An 18748-nucleotide genomic window follows, 5' to 3' on the forward strand; every position below is an offset into this window, starting at 1 on the left:
TAAACACAATAATAAACACAAAAACACACACTTTATTCACAAGTTTTAGATCAGTGAGTTCGGCTGTTTGAGCACTTTATCACATGTAAACTTTGTTGGACCTTTAATATCTATTTTATAAATATGTTATTACATCGACACAGTCTATTTTTAATGCATTTTTTATTAATAAAAAGAAATCTCTTATCAGATTGTTTGTGCATTCATTAAAAGTTGGGATGAAACACAAACAAACAGAAATCGCATTAATTAGGTTACATTTACAACGATTTGTGATCGGTCACTGCCAATGTCCTGAGATTTCACACTTTACTGATCACAAATTCACATTTCAAACACACACACACACACACACACACACTCCTAAACCACACGTAGAGTTGTCCGTTCTGTTAAGGCTCCACGCCGAGGCGTCGGTTCTCTCTGAATTTTTTCCACTCACATAAAGAATCACTCTCAGAGCTCATGTCTCTTTTTCAGTATAATTTCTCGTACCAGAGCAGTCGCTTCCTTCCTGATTTCTTCCATCGGTTCCTCAGGCTTCCACACACGCAGGACCTGACCCTCAGCGCTCACCAGAAACTTCCAGAAGTTCCATTTTGGTATTTGTTGAACTGAATCTGTGCATCGGTCACAGTGTGGAAATATCACAAGCAAAACAGCATTAAATCATTAAAGTAGATTGGATTAAAGGACACACCATGGAATAATGAAACACGCTTATAACTGACCAGGTGACTGCTTTACTCGTTTAAATGTTTGTGTGTCACCTTAAAAGAAATACGCAGAAATGTACACTTTCTTCACAGACGACAGTTAACGACACCTCAGTGTTAATCACTGCATCCTGGTCACATTTCATTTAAACAATGATTTCAATAGCCAATGGATAAATTCTTTTGCTTATGTTTCTATAATGAACCTGTGCTCATTTCTTAAATGAACCTGGACGCAAACTACTAAACACGTATTAAGGAGCACTGGGCATGATTAGCTCTTCATTTGTACAGATTATGTTTCAGTGCTCCTTAATACGTGTTTAGTAGTTTGCTCACGTGTTTAGTAGTTTGCTCACGTGTTTAGTAGTTTGCTCATGTGTTCAGTAGTTTGCTCACATGTTTAGTAGTTTGCTCACGGCTTCGTCAGGTGGTGTCTGTAAGTGTGTTTTTGTGGTAGATACCTGTGAGGAATCTAAAGGCCGGCTCCACCTCTGACCCCATGATTTTTATCATGTTGAAGAAGGGGAAAGTGACGGCGTAGTTGGATCTCGCGAAGGCCTCTGCATCTCGGCCCGTCCCCGGTTCTGTGTCTCCGTACTGCGCGCACGGGAACGCCAACACGGTGAAGTGAGTCGAGCCGAGAGCCCGGTGCAGCTCCTGCAGCTCTCTGTAATTCTCCTCGGTCTGTTCGCTGTGACTCGCCACATTTACAACCAGAGACACCTGAAACCACAGCACCCGGATAAACACTGAGTCCTGCACTCTGATTGGTGGCCAGGTGATGAATAATTAGAACTACTAGAACTACTCAGGTTTATATTAATGCACTCGTTCTGACTCATTTCTATAGAAACCGCTCGTTCACAGGAACGTGTAGTGGAAGCTCCACATAAACAGATTAAAAAACGTGTGTAATCATGTGACGTTTATGGAAGGAATCTCCAGTGTCAGTGGATTATAACGGCCAGAGGTAAAGCTTACCATCTTCAGGACAAGCTTACACTTTCTCAATAATAAAAACTGTTTAGTCCGAGACAGTTCGAGAGACACAAACCTGCTGTAGTGGAAGTGAAAACAGGAAGTGACATATAACATATAAAATATAACATTCATTCATTAATTTTCTACCGCTTATCCGAACTACCTCGGGTCACGGGGAGCCTGTGCCTATCTCAGGCGTCATCGGGCATCAAGGCAGGATACAACCTGGACGGAGTGCCAACCCATCACAGGGCACACACACACTCTCATTCACTCACACACTCACACACTACGGACAATTTTCCAGAGATGCCAATCAACCTACCATGCATGTCTTTGGACCGGGGGAGGAAACCGGAGTACCCGGAGGAAACCCCTGAGGCAAGGGAAGAACATGCAAACTCCACACACACAAGGCGGACTTAAATATTTGGGGATGTGAAGTTTTATCTTTAAATGATGAATAATAATGAACTGTTGTATACAGTGTGTGTTATTATTATATATTATTATATTATAACAACATTTGATGAGATGTGAGTAACAACATATTATTTATTAAAACTGAGATGTTTTGGCCCTTTTAGCGTCATCAGTTTTTACTGGCTCAACATTTATGTTTTGTCATTTTAATACTTTATAATACATCAAACGATGAATTCATTACGTTTCCCACCCGTATTCAGACAAATCACGTCTGCTTCTATCCCATTGGCTAACAGGTCACACGTGCTGATTAATAACCTATCAGAGAGCAGAATACGAGTTACCACAGGAGGCGGCTTGCTACGTGCTAATACACGTCTCCTGCTGTTATACAGGATTGGTGACAAACAAATGGCGATAACAAACAGAATCTCCACTAAGTTATTTCGACTAAGATTCACGAAGTAAAGTTTATGTGAAACACTTGGCTTTTTGCAGTCGGTGTATGAAAAGAATGACACACTTATAAACGAGTCTTTTTAAATGACTCCACAGAATGATTCGGATAAATTGATTTGTGAGAACTGCTAAAAAAAATAGCCGCAATGTCGACTTTCTGTTGCTATTTTAACATTAGGCCAAAAAAGGTAGTTGATTTTATCGAATATCCAGTACTACAGTTAACATTCAGTACTACAGTTAATATTCAGTACTACAGTTAATATCTGCATGCTGCTTGTTGTGTTGAGTGAATCGGATCAGTAAAGTGATTCACACTAGACTCATGTAGAGAAGTTGACTTCGTGGCTGTATTGAGTGCTGCAGCATTGTGTGTGTGTGTGTGTGTGTGTGTGTGTGTGTGTGTGTGTGTGTGTGTGTGGTGTGTAAACGCTTTTATTCACAATTAAAAGTGAAAAAAACTCCAGTACTAAGATGAAATATAGCGAAATAAACTTGAATAAAAAACGCTGATTTGTGAAACTTACTTTTCCCCGATATTTATCCAGTGACACGCGTCTCCCCTTCGTGTCTGTCACGTGGAAAGAGTAAAAACTCACGTGTTTGCGGTTCCTGGAGATTTTTGCATGCAGGAGATAAAGCGAGGAGATGCAGAGAGTCACAGTGATGATGAGGGACATGAGCCGAGGTCTGGAGCTGGAAGCTTTAGATGGATAACCTCCCAGAGCCTCCATGTTGAGTGAAGGTGGAGATGTGTGGAGGAGGTGGAGATGAAGATGGAGGAGGTGGAAATGAAGATGGAGGAGGTGGACACCAAGACTCACATTACACCACATAACCCTAACCCATAGAAGAACAGACTTTAGGGTCTACAGCCACGTGGAGACACAATACAGCTCAACATCTTTATTTTCAAGCCTGATTTAGTTCACTATTATATATACACACACAATTTATTTACACACTTACTATGATGTTTCTAACACTTTCCCTGTATTTAGCTTTACAATAATCATTATTTGCAGTTATATTTATGTTACATTCCATAAAATTGACATTTAACTACGTAATATTTTAAACATTTTAGTTGAAATGAAAAACTTTCACTGTAATTTTTTATTGTAATTGTAATTTTTACTGCATTTTTACACTATATTATTTCTTATTTTGTCACCACTAGTATTTTCTTTCTGGGATAAAATGGCTTTTTATAAATACATGAACAAAAACATAATGGGAAAAAAATCTTGTTTTGTAGTAAAATGTTCTGCTCCATGTAGATTAGATTAATGTTTATTGTCACAGGCGCTGTGAGGAAAACAAGTTTCTCTGTACAATGAAATTCTTTCTTTACTGTCCACAGTGAACGTCAAGACACGTACAACACATCTGCCTCTGGGGGGCGCCATGTGCATGTATTCACACAAATAAAACACAATGCATTTATCATGACAGACTTCTGGTAGGTGGGCGTGGTCTGGGCAGGGGTGTGTATTAGAGGTGGTGGGTGGGCGTGGTCTGGGCAGGGGTGTGTATTAGACCCTGTGAGTGGGTGTGGACTGGGCAGGGGTGTGGTCTGGGCAGGGGTGTGTATTAGACCCTGTGAGTGGGCGTGGACTGGGCAGGGGTGTGTATTAGAGGTGGTGGATGGGCTTCATCTGGGCAGGGGTGTGTATTAGACGTGGTGGGTGGGTGTGGTCTGGGCAGGGGTGTGTATTAGACGTGGTGGATGGGCGTGGTCTGGGCAGGGGTGTGTGTTAGACGTGGTGGGTGGAGGTGGTGGGTGGGCATGGTCTGGGCAGGGGTGGGCATGGTCTGGGCAGGGGTGTGTATTAGACATGGTGAGTGGGCGTGGTCTGGGCAGGGTTGTGTATTAGAGGTGGTGGGTGGGCGTGGCTGGGGCATGCAGTAGCTCCTGGTTCAGCATGCGGAACATTAGTGAACACTTGTTGCGTTCGGCCAAGTTTCCCAGTGTGTGGTGTAGCAGAGACTGCAGGTAATAAACATCACGCAGACGCTGCTTACAGTCCAGCTGAGAGAAATAAAACCCAGCCTCATCCAGAGTGTGTAGTGCTGACTCTACAGCTAGACACACACATACACACAATTAATAAAGCTCCATTTTAAATTTAAAGTTATCATTTAAACATGAGTCAGTTCAATTAATAAAAGCAAAATGAAACACACACACACACACTCACACACACAGACTCACACACATACTCACACACACTCACACACTCACACACAGACTCACACACACACTCACACACACTCACTCACACACACTCACTCACACACACTCACTCACACACACTCACTCACACACACTCACACACACACACACACACACACACACACACACACACTCACTCACTCACCAGTCAGTCGGTGTTCCCATGAAGCAGATGCACTCAGAGCCACCTGACACCGTGCCATCAGCAGCAGAGCTTTAGCTTTATCCATCAGGGCACCGTGGGCTAACACACACTCCAACACACTACACACCAGCAGAAGAGCCTGCTCCGGGATGCCCATCATAAGCTACACACACACACACACACAGAATTCAGCATTATTCAAATAACACCACATGAATCTCAATTACTGAAAAGAACCAGATTAGTAATAAATACACGGTGTGTTTTGTGTGTGTACCTGTGTGTAAGCGAGGTGCAGTACAGTTTTACACTCAAGTCTCTGTAGGTTGTGTTGGCGTGTGAGTGCTAAAGCCTTTAGCAGGAGTGGGAGAGCAGCCGAATATCCACAGGAGTCCCAGTGCAGCTCTGCTGTGGCTAACATAACCCTGTAAAACACACACATTATATTTATATTACACACACACACACATTTATATTACATAAACGTATACACATTATATAGTGCACATACACACATATACACACACCTGATGATCATCTCTGTGTTCTTGTTTTTCTCACACAGCTGCTGTAGACGCTGTAGGACTTTGGAAGCTTCTGATGTCCGATTTAAAGCCTTTAGCAGTTGGGCTTTCCTGTCGAGAGACACACACACACACACGCACGCACGCACGCACACACACACACGCACGCACGCACACGCGCACATACGCACACGCGCACGTACGCACACGCACACGCACGCACGCACACGCGCACGTACGCACACACACACACGTAGCAATAGTGTGCATATTGTGTTCATGTTAGCACAGTGTGCCTTGATGATCAATCATGTTTCAATCATGTGACTTGTGTGACATCACTTCCTGTTGATGTTTGAGGTGGTCTGAGACGAGATGTGTTACCTGTAGAGCCCCTCGGTGCAGTTCAGGGCAGCGATTGCGGTGGCATGAGGCTCAGCCATGTGATATTTCCCATCATTCATTGCTTTCTCAAACTGAATGTTCAGGTCACACAGCATCCAGTTCTGCAAACACACAGAACATGTCAACTCCTTCTGAGGAAGCCAAGTGGGCGGGGCTGTAAGGGTTTATGCAAATGAGACGTGGAGACAGTGGGGGGCAGAGAGAGGCTTAATTTCCCCATCACACTGTGAGACCCCACCCCTGTAACACTCTGACCAATCAGAACTGCCTCTGTCACTTAGCCTAGTTATGTAGCTAGCTACAAGTGACTGTGTTAGTCAGCTAGCTAGTTAGCATTGTAAATTAGTTCAACTTAAATTGTTAGCTTCAGTATGCAGAACATTGACTGGAGAGATGTTAATGTCCAAATGTCAGGTCTGAGTGATAAGGTCGTCACCTTAGCGTGCTGAGTGTGAGGAGGAAACTGCTGCTTCAGGTGTCTGATGATGTCGTTGGCCGCGGCGTACAGACCCTGCACACAGAGAAACACGTCACACACTATGTAAAATTAGAACAACATAAAGTGTGTGTAAGGGTTTAGCTGTGTGTACTGTTGCTAAATGCTAAAAGGAAAAGTCAGAGGTGAACCTGATCAGCATGGAGTTGTGCGAGGTGACACAGTGCGATGGTGAAGGGCTCAGTGTTGTTCTGCTGAACGCCAAAATTCACCGGCTCCAAACTGTTCATGTTCAACAGGAGCTGAGACTGCTGCACAGACATCAAACTGACACACACACACACACACACACACACACACACACACACACACACACACTTTTAGGAAAGAGCTGAAAAAGTCAAACCAAATATTACATACAGCACAATGAAGGAGAGAGTTTCTGTCCCGTCTCACTCCGCTCTGTCCCGTCTCACTCTGCTCTGTCCCGTCTCACTCTGCTCTGTCCCGTCTCGTCAAGTTCTGTCCCGTCTCACTGAACTGTCTCGTCTCGTCAAGTTCTGTCCCGTCTCACTCCGCTCTGTCCCGTCTCACTCTGCTCTGTCCCGTCTCGTCAAGTTCTGTCCCGTCTCACTGAACTGTCTCGTCTCGTCAAGTTCTGTCCCGTCTCACTCCGCTCTGTCCCGTCTCACTCTGCTCTGTTCCGTCTCGTCAAGTTCTGTCCCGTCTCACTCCGCTCTGTCCCGTCTCGTCAAGTTCTGTCCTGTCTCACTGAGCTCTGTCCCGTCTCATGCTGCTCTGTCCCATCTCATGCTGCTCTGTCTGCTGTCCTGTCTCATTAAGATCTGTCCTGTCTCACTGCTCTCTTACATGTCTCATTATGCTCTGAGCTGTCTCACTGCATTTTGTCCTGTCTGTCTCTCACCTCTTGCCATACATGCTCCACAGGGAGGCGCTCTGAGCCAGACTAATCTCAATCAGCTCATTCAGACTATGTTTCCACAGCAGCACTGCGGTCTGACGCTGAGCATCAAGCAGCTGAGGGGCCGAGAAACCCTGCAGCGCCCCCCGCTGGACCAGAGACTGCACACCCAGACACGCTAAATACTACACACACACACAAAATAATCAGCATCCTGCCCTGTGGTGGTGTTGTCCATGTCATATTGTGGTCTAGTAATAATAATAATAATAATAATAATAATAATAATAATAATAATAATAATAATAATAATAATAATAATCATCTCACAGTTAAACAGAAATAAGCAGCCATTTTAACAGAGTCTTCAGTCAGAACTGCACTGTCACATCCCCTCATCTGCTCCAATGTGTACAGCCAACTCTACAGAGAGACAGACAATAAAAGGCAGGAAACAATAGTGTGTGTGTGTGTGTGTGTGTGTGTGTGTGTGTGTGTTGGTGTGTCTGTACCAGACAGTGCTGTAGGCAGACATGGTCATTTGCTTCCTGAGCAATTCTGATGGCCTCCTGAAGAGCAAGATCTGCCTGCTGACTAACACACACACACACACACACACACACACACACACACACAATTAGAACTAAAAGAATAATGGAGTAATTCTACACTTCAGAATGTACAGATATCAGAACTATAAGATCAGTCGCTGATGTCAATATAATTTATTTTATTTATTACTGACTGCTTACACCATTAGCTGGTGCTGTGTGTGTGTATGAGAGTGTGTGTGTGTGTGTGTGTGTGCGCTGCTCACTAATGGTTGAAGCGACAGTGCAGGGTTGCCAAGTTGAGGACGGCGTAACGAAGGCTGCGTCCGAATCCCTCGTCTCCGTTACTCTTCCCCTCGGCACCAGACAGGACAAGACGATCAAAGTAGTGCAGCAGAGTGTGAGTGGAGGTGAAAACATCCTGAACACGTACACTGTTCAGGTAACTCACATAGTGCTGAGAGAGAGACAGGAATGTTGTGTTTAAGTTCTGGTTTGTCTTACGCTAAAAGTGTCTATAAAAACTACACTGTAATTACACTTAGCATTCACAGCTAACACTAACACACATCTAACAATAAAGACTTAGACAATTTGTGTGAAGCCCAGCAGTGTGTGTGTGAGTGTGTGAGTGTGTGTGTGTGTGAGAATCCTCTGATGAACAAAGAACTTCACTCACCGCCTCAGCGAAGTCAGGGTTAAACTTCAGGATGTTGTTCAGTTCATCCTGCAGTTCAGCTGGACTCAAGGCTTTGTTCTCGTCGTTTTTCAACATATACGCCTTGAGACACACACACACACACACACACACACACACACTTCTGTTTATTACATTAATCACAAACACAAATTGTGTGTGTGTGGGTTGATGACTGACCTGTCGAGCGAGGAAATACTCTGCCTGTTTCTGAGAGAAAGGACCACGACTCTCAGCACACCTACACACACACACACACACACACACACACACACACACACACACACACACAGTTGATGTTTGCAGTATTTTACAATATTCCCTACCCAAAATTCAATTACAGAGTTCACACACAGGTACACAAACACAAATACACACACACACACCAAAGCTCTGATTGGTGCAGAGCATGCGTGTCTGTCTCGTTTTTCTCTGTGATGTCAGTGGGCGTGTCCTCATTAGCATTCAGCTCCATGTCCTCATTAGCAAGGTCATGTTGGCGTCGTTGCCCATGGCGACAATACTGCTGCAGGGCCTTGTAGAGTTTATACACCTGACTGAAGGACAGTTTATTATACGCCAGCAACATCTGACGCATAAACAGCCCTACACACACACACACACACACACACACACACACACACACACACACACACACACAAAGAGAAATATTTCTATTCTTTGTTTGTTCAAAATCATGAATAAACTTGAACATGTAAATAAAACACCTACTGAGAAACTGACTTCAAATGTCTCTCACACACTCACTAGCAAACACAGTCACACACACACACACACACCTACAACGCTGGTCTTGAATGCTTCAGAGTCAGTGAAGGCACTCGGTAATTCAGCGAAGAAGTGCTCCATGTCCTGTAGCTCCCTGTCTGCCATTGAACACAACCTGACACACACATGAACATTATGTTCACACTTAGTTTACAATAATCAAACATTAACATGAAAACGTATAGCTTTTAATAAGGAGCAGTGTGAAGTGAGACAGGTGTATAAGGGGGTCACCTGTGTTTGACCGTGTTGGCGATGAGAGGACAGCACTCATGTACTGAGCTCAGGAACTGCTCAAATGGCACATCCGGACCCTATAACACACACACACACACACACACACACACACACACACAAAGTTGTAATGAGGATAAAGTATAAGATAAAAATATAGATGAAGTGTGATCTACTGAGAGTAAGATTAGATGATGATGATTGTTATTATTATTATTATGATGAGGTAATGAAAGTAAAGGTGTAGAAGACAGTAGTGAGAGCAGCTCTGCTGTGTGTGTTAGAGACTGTAGCAGTGAGGAAAAGACATGAGGCAGAGATGGAGGTAGCAGAGATGAGGATGTTGAGGTTCTCTTTAGGAGTGACGAGGATGGACAGGATTAGGAATGAGCACATCAGAGGGACAGCTCAGGTTGGCTGTTTTGGGGACAAGGACAATGAGACTAGTGAGACGGTTTGGACATGTACAGAGGAGGGAGATGGTTATATTGGTAGAAGGATGTTGGAGCTGCAGGTCAGAGGTCAAGAGGAAGAACAAAGAGGAAATATGTGATGTGTGATGTTACCTGCTGTAAAGGTGTGTGTGTATAAGTGTGTGTGTATAAGTGTGTGTGTGTATAAGTGTGTGTGTATGTGTGTGTTACCTGCTGTAAAGGTGTGTGTGTATAAGTGTGTGTGTATAAGTGTGTGTGTATGTGTGTGTTACCTGCTGTAAAGGTGTGTGTGTGTATAAGTGTGTGTGTATGTGTGATGTTACCTGCTGTAAAGGTCTGTGTATAAGTGTGTGTGTGTGTATAAGTGTGTGTGTTACCTGCTGTAAAGGTGTGTGTGTGTGTGTATAAGTGTGTGTGTGTGTTACCTGCTATAAAGGTGTGTGTGTATAAGTGTGTGTGTGTGTGTGTGTGTGTGTGTGTGTTACCTGCTGTAAAGGTAAGATGAGTTTATTGAGCTTCCTCCTGTCCAGCAGCTCGGTGTGTTTATTAGCTGAACTCATGTCATACAGCAGCGCTAACACGGACATCTTATAGGGCGTCACCCAGTCCTTAATGCCGAATATGTTCACCTGCACCACCCCGTTCACCATCATGGGGTTAAAGTACAGACTCTCATGTACACTGGCCATCACCGCTGGGGCTTAAACACACACTTACACACAGCGCATACACCTCATAATCACTCTACACCACCTGGGCTTCGGGTTTAGTCCCTTTAACTCTACACCACCTGGGCTTCGGGTTTAGTCCCTTTAACTCTACACCACCTGGGCTTCGGGTTTAGTCCCTTTAACTCCAGTCACTAAATTAGCATCAACAACATGCGCTAACCAGAAACATTCAAAACTACCCTCCAGTTCCGGCGAGCTCTGTGACGTCACTACAACCCGGAAGTGAACTTTATATGGTTGGGCAGCTTGGGCAGAAAATCTAATGCTTATCCCTTTAATTATTCTCTGCAAGTAAACTGTCTTTAAGATATATGTAATAATAATAATAATAATAATAATAATAACAATAACAGTAATAATAATAATAATAAGAAGAAGAAGAAGAAGAGGAAGGAATAGAAAAATGTATTATGATAAACAAATTATTATAAAATATTTTCAAACCTACAGTGAAAATTTATCAATTAAAAACGTGTTAAAAACGGAAAAAAGTTTATCGACGTTAAGTATATAATACACACAAAAGCCCTGGCGCTCTGACCAATCAGCTCGTTCTGTCTGAGGTAAACACGCCAATCTCAGCGCAGGTGGGCGGGGCTTGTTGCTATACGGAAGTGAAGAATGAATACGCAGCTGTGTGGATTAGCGGTGTGTGATGGCGGTGTGTGATGTTTTCTGTTTAACTTTCTGTAAGAATCCGGAGCTGATATGAAGGTACTGCTATTAATTTACACTCATTTCACTGTACAGGTCGGTTAAACACTTACTGGTTTAGGAGCTAAGTTTAATACTTAGCTAGTGTTGCTAATACAAACTCGGGCCAATACTAGTGTCTAACTAGTGTCTAACTAGTGTCTAACTATACTAGTGTCTAACTATACTAGTGTCTAACTATACTAGTGTCTAACTAGTGTCTAACTATACTAGTGTCTAACTATACTAGTGTCTAACTATACTAGTGTCTAACTATACTAGTGTCTAACTAGTGTCTAACTAGTGTCTAACTATACTAGTGTCTAACTATACTAGTGTCTAACTATACTAGTGTCTAACTATACTAGTGTCTAACTATACTAGTGTCTAACTAGTGTCTAACTATACTAGTGTCTAACTATACTAGTGTCTAACTATACTAGTGTCTAACTATACTAGTGTCTAACTATACTAGTGTCTAACTATACTAGGGTATAACTATTAGTGTCTAACTATACTAGTGTCTAACTATACTAGTGTCTAACTATACTAGTGTCTAACTAGTGTCTAACTATACTAGTGTCTAACTATACTAGTGTCTAACTATACTAGTGTCTAACTATACTAGTGTCTAACTATACTAGTGTCTAACTATACTAGTGTCTAACTATACTAGTGTCTAACTATACTAGTGTCTAACTATACTAGTGTCTAACTATACTAGGGTATAACTATACTAGGGTATAACTATACTAGTGTCTAACTATTAGTGTCTAACTATACTAGTGTCTAACTATACTAGTGTCTAACTATACTAGTGTCTAACTATACTAGTGTATAACTAGTGTCTAACTATACTAGGGTATCACTATTAGTGTATAACTATACTAGTGTATTACTAGTGTATAACTAGTGTATAACTATACTAGGGTATAACTATACTAGGGTATAACTATACTAGTGTATAACTATACTAGTGTATAACTATACTAGGGTATAACTAGTGTATAACTATTAGTGTATAACTATACTAGTGTATAACTAGTGTATAACTATACTAGGGTATAACTATACTAGTGTATAACTATACTATGGTATAACTAGTGTCTAACTATACTAGTCTCTAACTATACTAGTGTATAACTAGTGTCTAACTATACTAGGGTATAACTATACTAGGGTATAACTATTAGGGTATAACTATACTAGTCTCTAACTATACTAGTGTATAACTAGTGTCTAACTATACTAGTGTCTAACTATACTAGGGTATAACTATTAGTGTCTAACTATACTAGTGTCTAACTATACTAGGGTATAACTATTAGTGTCTAACTATACTAGTGTCTAACTATACTAGGGTATAACTATTAGTGTCTAACTATACTAGTGTCTAACTATACTAGGGTATAACTATTAGTGTCTAACTATACTAATGTCTAACTATACTAGTGTATAACTATACTAGTGTATAACTAGTGTCTAACTATACTAGGGTATCACTATTAGTGTATAACTATACTAGGGTATCACTATTAGTGTATAACTATACTAGTGTATTACTAGTGTATAACTAGTGTATAACTATACTAGTGTATAACTATACTAGTGTATAACTATACTAGTGTATAACTATTAGTGTATAACTAGTGTATAACTATACTAGTGTATAACTATACTAGTGTATAACTATACTAGTGTATAACTATACTAGTGTATAACTATACTAGGGTATAACTATTAGTGTATAACTATTAGTGTATAACTATACTAGTGTCTAACTATACTAGTGTATAACTAGGGTATAACTATACTAGTGTATAACTATACTAGTGTATAACTAGTGTCTAACTATACTAGTGTCTAACTATACTAGGGTATAACTATTAGTGTATAACTATTAGTGTATAACTATTAGTGTATAACTATTAGTGTCTAACTATTAGTGTCTAACTATTAGTGTCTAACTATACTAGTCTCTAACTATACTAGGGTATAACTATACTAGGGTATAACTATACTAGGGTATAACTATTAGTGTATAACTTAGTGTATAACTATACTAGTGTCTAACTATACTAGTGTATAACTAGTGTCTAACTATACTAGGGTATCACTATTAGTGTATAACTAGTGTATAACTATACTAGTGTATAATTAGTGTATAACTATACTAGTGTATAACTAGTGTATAACTAGACTAGTGTATAACTAGACTAGGGTATAACTAGACTAGGGTATAACTAGACTAGGGTATAACTATACTAGTGTATAACTAGTGTCTAACTATACTAGGGTATAACTATACTAGGGTATAACTATTAGTGTATAACTATACTAGTCTCTAACTATACTAGTGTATAACTAGTGTCTAACTATACTAGGGTATCGCTATTAGTGTATAACTAGTGTATAACTATACTAGTGTATAACTAGTGTCTAACTATACTAGTGTCTAACTATACTAGTGTCTAACTATACTAGTGTCTAACTATACTAGTGTCTAACTATACTAGGGTATAACTATTAGTGTCTAACTATTAGTGTCTAACTATTAGTGTCTAACTATACTAGTCTCTAACTATACTAGTGTATAACTAGTGTATAACTATACTAGGGTATAACTATACTAGGGTATAACTATTAGTGTATAACTTAGTGTATAACTATACTAGTGTCTAACTATACTAGTGTATAACTAGTGTCTAACTATACTAGGGTATCACTATTAGTGTATAACTAGTGTATAACTATACTAGTGTATAACTAGTGTATAACTATACTAGTGTATAACTAGTGTATAACTATACTAGTGTATAACTAGTGTATAACTATACTAGTGTATAACTATACTAGTGTATAACTATACTAGTGTATAACTAGTGTATAACTATACTAGTGTATAACTATACTAGTGTATAACTATACTAGTGTATAACTATACTAGTGTATAACTAGTGTATAACTATACTAGTGTATAACTATACTAGTGTATAACTAGACTAGTGTATAACTAGACTAGTGTATAACTATACTAGTGTATAACTATACTAGTGTATAACTAGTGTCTAACTATACTAGTGTCTAACTACACTAGTGTAACTTCTGTAAATTCGTCTGTAATCAGAATCAGATTTATTGTGTGTTGATGTTGACACACACAAGGAATTTGGTTCCAGCTGGTTGTGACTCTCAGTACAGACACGACTTATTCACTACGTTTGGTGTACTTAGTGTCCTATAGGAGGATAGATGGGGTATTTTGTGTCTTACATGATTTTAAACTGTGAGAATAAGTTAAAATAATATTAACTGGAGGAATAATGTGTGACTCACATGGAGGGAAAGTCTGAGCTGAGTTATTTAAGTGCACTAATCCCTCATTACAGCTCGGCTCACTCCGGTCGTGTCTCAGATCACACTCAGGACGTTCAGTAAAGTGCTCTAAATCTCTGAGACTGATGTAAATAAAGATAAATCCACAACATTACAACAGTGAGAAGGTGAGCATTGACCTCAGTACACAGTATTACAGTCACAGATGATCTTTAACCCAGGATTGTGTCAGTGTTAAGGGAGTTTACCTACAGTACATAGTGTTAAGTGTGTGTGTGTGTGATTAGAGCAGCAGGGTCACTGTGGGCAGATTCAACATTATTAATGTAAAGGTGTTTATTAATGTAAATCATATCGTAAGAATATGAGAGAAAGAAAGTGCATCATTCATTTTATTTTAATTTTAAGTTTGAAGATATTTTGTGGAATTTGGTAAACATTTTAATAAATAAATCTGGTCTCTCAGAAGCTTTTCAGTAAACAAGATAAACAACATGTCAGAATAAAGGGGCGAATCTGTTGATTGTCAGTCATGTGACGCTCAAAGCTCTGCTTTTTTCAGATTCATACTCACGCAGTGTGTGTGTGTGTGTGTGTGTGTGTGTGCGCAGGCGGGTGCCTCGTGTGTGTGGGCATCGTGTTGTGGTCTGCTGAACGAGCTGATGGGGGCGGGGGCGGTGAGAGGACAGCAGTCCGGGTTCGGAGGAGGCGGTCCATTCCGCTTCCCTCCTTCTGCTGGATATTCCACACACACAAACCCTCACACACACACACACACTCATTCACACACACTCAGCTGTCAATCATGTAGGGAGAGCTTCTCCATCTTCAGAAGGAGGGTGAGTATGTGACTGTCTGTCTGTCTCTCTGTCTGATGTGGAGAAGTTGAGAAGATCAGAGAACTTCATGCATATTTGTACATGTGTATCCTGTATGTTTTGTGTGCAGTATTTGTGCTGTGAGTGTAGGCGGAGTTTCTGCTCGCTGTGTTCGGTTCTGCAGGAGAACCTGAGGATCTGCTGCACGTGTAACCTGCTGAAGGGGACGGCGTTCCAGCGGCCACGCCTCATGAAGCTGCGCGTTAAAGACCTGCGGCGCTACTTAACACTACGCAACATCAACACCGACACCTGCAGGTACTAGAGGGGGCGTGGTCTAATCATATGAACTCGCTTGATGGACAGCTTGCTTTTTCTCCTTCCCACAGAGAAAAAGAGGACTTGGTGAATTTAGTGTTGTTTCACCAAGGGGTGGAGCGTGAGGAGGAGGTGGACATGTCCACATTCCCCACGAGACCACTGTATACCCCTCCTACCACAGACTCCGCCTCCCTTCTCTCAACTGCTCAAGAAGAGACAATCAGTAGGGACGATGGCTCCGGATATACTACTGAGGTTTGTGTAAAATGGAAAAGGATGATGGAGGGATAAGAAGCAAGGAGGAGTCACTCTGAACCTGTCCTGTGTGTGTGTGTGTGTGTGTGTCTCTGTGTGTCTGTTGTGTGTGTGTCTGTTTGTGTCTGTCTGTCATGTGCGTGTGTGTGTGTGTGTGCGCATGTCTGTTGTGTGTGTGTGTGTGTCTGTTTGTGTCTGTCTGTCGTGTGTGTGTGTGCATGTGTGTGTCTGTCGTGTGTCTGTTTGTGTCTGTCTGTCGTGTGTGTGTGCGTGTGTCTGTTTGTGTCTATCTGTCGTGTGTGTGTCTGTTTGTGTGTGTGCGCATGTGTGTGTCTGTCTGTCGTGTGTGTGTGTCTGTTTGTGTCTGTCTGTCGTGTGTGTGTCTGTTTGTGTGTGCGTATGTGTGTGTCTGTTTGTCGTGTGTGTGTGTGTGTGTGTGTGTCTGTTTGTGTCTGTCTGTCGTGTGTGTGTGTCTGTTTGTGTCTGTCTGTCGTGTGTGTGTCTGTTTGTGTGTGTGTGTGCATGTGTGTGTCTGTTTGTCGTGTGTGTGTGCGTGTGTCTGTTTGTGTCTGTCTGTCGTGTGTGTCTGTTTGTGTGTGTGTGTGTGTGTGTGTGTGTGTTTACAGCAGCTTGTCGACTCTGCATCACTTTTCACTCTCGAGCCCACAGAACAAACCCCAGAGGTGAGAAGAAGGAAAAAGGAAAATGTCGTTGTTCTCGTCGTTGTTGTTGTTATTATTAATGGTGACACTGTAGTGCTTTCTGATTGGTCAGGTGGTGCGGAGGGCGGGGCGAGTGTCTCTCTCTGACCTGTCCTGTGTGGATGAGGTGGAGCAGCTCCCCGTGCGACAGCTGAAGGAAATCCTGGCCCGGAATTTTGTCAACTTCTCTGGCTGCTGTGAGAAGTGGGAGCTGGTGGAGAGAGTGAGGAGGCTGTACACTGTGGTATTGGGCTTAAGATGGGAATGGTTGGTTATATATATATATAGTATGGTATATATAGTATATTTATATATATATATAGTATGGTATATATAGTATATTTAGATATATATATAGTATGGTATATATAGTATATTTATATATATATATAGTATGGTATATATAGTATATTTATATATATATAGTATGGTATATATAGTATATTTATATATATATAGTATGGTATATATAGTATATTTATATATATATATATAGTATGGTATATATAGTACTATTTATATATATATATGTATGGTATATATAGTATATTTATATATATATAGTATGGTATATATAGTATATTTATATATATATATAGTATGGTATATATAGTATATTTATATATATATAGTATGGTATATATAGTATATTTATATATATATAGTATGGTATATATAGTATATTTATATATATATATAGTATATTTATATATATATATAGTATGGTATATATAGTATATTTATATATAATACTAGTAATGGTATATATAGTATATTTCTATATATATAGTATGGTAATATATAGTATATTTATATATATAATAGTATGGTATATATAGTATATTTATATATATATAGGTATGGTATATATAGTATATTTATATATATATATAGTATGGTATATACTAGTATATTTATATATATATAGTATGGTAATATAGTATATTTATATATATATAGTATGGTATATATAGTATATTTATATATATATAGTATGGTATAATATAGTATATTTATATATATATAGTATGGTATATATAGTATATTTATATATATATAGTATGGTATATATAGTATATTTATATAATATAGTACTGGTATATATCGTATATTTATATATATATAGTATGGTATAATAATATATAGTATGGTCATATATAGTATATTTATATATATACTATAGTATGGTATATATAGTATATTTATATATATATAGTATGGTATATAATAGTATATTTATATATATAGTATGGTATATATAGTATATTTATATATAATAGTATGTTATATAGTATATTATATATATATATAGTATGGTATATATAGTATATTTATATATATATAGTATGGTATATATAGTATATTTATATATATATAGTATGGTATATATAGTATATTTATATATATATATAGTATGGTTATATAGTATATTTTATATATATATAGTATGGTATATATAGTATATTTATATATATATAGTATGGTATATATAGTATATTTATATATATATAGTATGGTATATATAGTATATTATATATATATAGTATGTATATATAGTATATTTATATATATATAGTATGGTATATATAGTATATATATATATAGTATGGTATATATAGTATTATTTATATATATATAGTATGGTATATATAGTATATTTATATATATATAGTATGGTATATATAGTATATTTATATATATATAGTATGGTATATATAGTATATTTATATATATATAGTATGGTATATCTAGTATATTTATATATATATAGTATGGTATATATAGTATATTATATATATATAGTATGGTATATATAGTATATTTATATATATATAGTATGGTATATATAGTATATTTATATATATATAGTATGGTATATATAGTATATTTATATATATATAGTATGGTATATATAGTATATTTATATATATATAG

At 39.0% G+C, this 18748-nt stretch overlaps 3 protein-coding genes across 4 annotated transcripts in view; 1 reads left to right on the forward strand and 2 right to left on the reverse strand.

Annotated features, from left to right (window-relative positions):
- Positions 1 to 160: 160 nt before the first annotated feature.
- On the reverse strand, positions 161 to 3356 carry gpx8 (glutathione peroxidase 8 (putative)). Of its 2 annotated transcripts, none has more exons than XM_060881426.1 (3): positions 3113 to 3354; positions 1181 to 1442; positions 161 to 620 (listed from the first exon to the last, which is right to left on the reverse strand). In XM_060881426.1, the coding sequence occupies exons 1-3, from the start codon at positions 3317 to 3319 to the stop codon at positions 457 to 459; spliced, it is 633 nt and encodes a 210-aa protein (XP_060737409.1). In that variant the 5' UTR covers positions 3320 to 3354; the 3' UTR covers positions 161 to 456. The 2 variants fall into 2 exon arrangements, with proteins under 2 accessions (XP_060737409.1, XP_060737410.1); XM_060881427.1 differs by having other exon boundaries at positions 307 to 620; positions 3185 to 3356.
- A 503-nt stretch (positions 3357 to 3859) lies between these two features.
- anapc5 (anaphase promoting complex subunit 5) lies at positions 3860 to 10875 on the reverse strand. Its single transcript, XM_060881937.1, has 17 exons — positions 10444 to 10875; positions 9525 to 9604; positions 9302 to 9405; positions 8888 to 9107; positions 8682 to 8742; positions 8484 to 8585; positions 8071 to 8261; positions 7766 to 7847; positions 7584 to 7676; positions 7257 to 7438; positions 6523 to 6658; positions 6332 to 6406; positions 5875 to 5996; positions 5494 to 5601; positions 5244 to 5391; positions 4967 to 5129; positions 3860 to 4670 (listed from the first exon to the last, which is right to left on the reverse strand). The coding sequence occupies exons 1-17, from the start codon at positions 10645 to 10647 to the stop codon at positions 4459 to 4461; spliced, it is 2283 nt and encodes a 760-aa protein (XP_060737920.1). The 5' UTR covers positions 10648 to 10875; the 3' UTR covers positions 3860 to 4458.
- Positions 10876 to 11267: 392 nt separating this feature from the next.
- The window catches only part of rnf34a (ring finger protein 34a), a 16791-nt gene continuing 9310 nt past the window's right edge, over positions 11268 to 18748 (forward strand). The window contains exons 1-6 of the mRNA XM_060881938.1: positions 11268 to 11403; positions 15330 to 15557; positions 15667 to 15854; positions 15926 to 16112; positions 16739 to 16795; positions 16887 to 17064. Of these exons, the coding sequence (XP_060737921.1) occupies positions 11398 to 11403; positions 15330 to 15557; positions 15667 to 15854; positions 15926 to 16112; positions 16739 to 16795; positions 16887 to 17064 (844 nt within the window). The 5' untranslated portion in view covers positions 11268 to 11397. The remainder of the gene's footprint in view (positions 11404 to 15329; positions 15558 to 15666; positions 15855 to 15925; positions 16113 to 16738; positions 16796 to 16886; positions 17065 to 18748) is intronic.

Source organism: Tachysurus vachellii, chromosome 11, assembly GCF_030014155.1.
Source record: "Tachysurus vachellii isolate PV-2020 chromosome 11, HZAU_Pvac_v1, whole genome shotgun sequence".
NCBI classification, from domain to species: domain Eukaryota; kingdom Metazoa; phylum Chordata; class Actinopteri; order Siluriformes; family Bagridae; genus Tachysurus; species Tachysurus vachellii.

Excerpts from the sequence above, each read along its gene's own strand:
- anapc5 (XM_060881937.1), bottom strand. The coding sequence starts at position 10,647 with ATGGCCAGTGTACATGAGAGTCTGTACTTTAACCCCATGATGGTGAAC. Across the intron at positions 5,602-5,874 it reads TGCACCGAGGGGCTCTACAG|GAAAGCCCAACTGCTAAAGG; the intron begins GTAACACATCTC and ends GTCTCTCGACAG. Across the intron at positions 5,392-5,493 it reads AACACAGAGATGATCATCAG|GGTTATGTTAGCCACAGCAG; the intron begins GTGTGTGTATAT and ends TGTGTTTTACAG.
- gpx8 (XM_060881426.1), bottom strand. The coding sequence starts at position 3,319 with ATGGAGGCTCTGGGAGGTTATCCATCTAAAGCTTCCAGCTCCAGACCT. Across the intron at positions 1,443-3,112 it reads TGGATAAATATCGGGGAAAA|GTGTCTCTGGTTGTAAATGT; the intron begins GTAAGTTTCACA and ends CTGTGGTTTCAG. Across the intron at positions 621-1,180 it reads GGCCTTTAGATTCCTCACAG|ATTCAGTTCAACAAATACCA; the intron begins GTATCTACCACA and ends ACCGATGCACAG.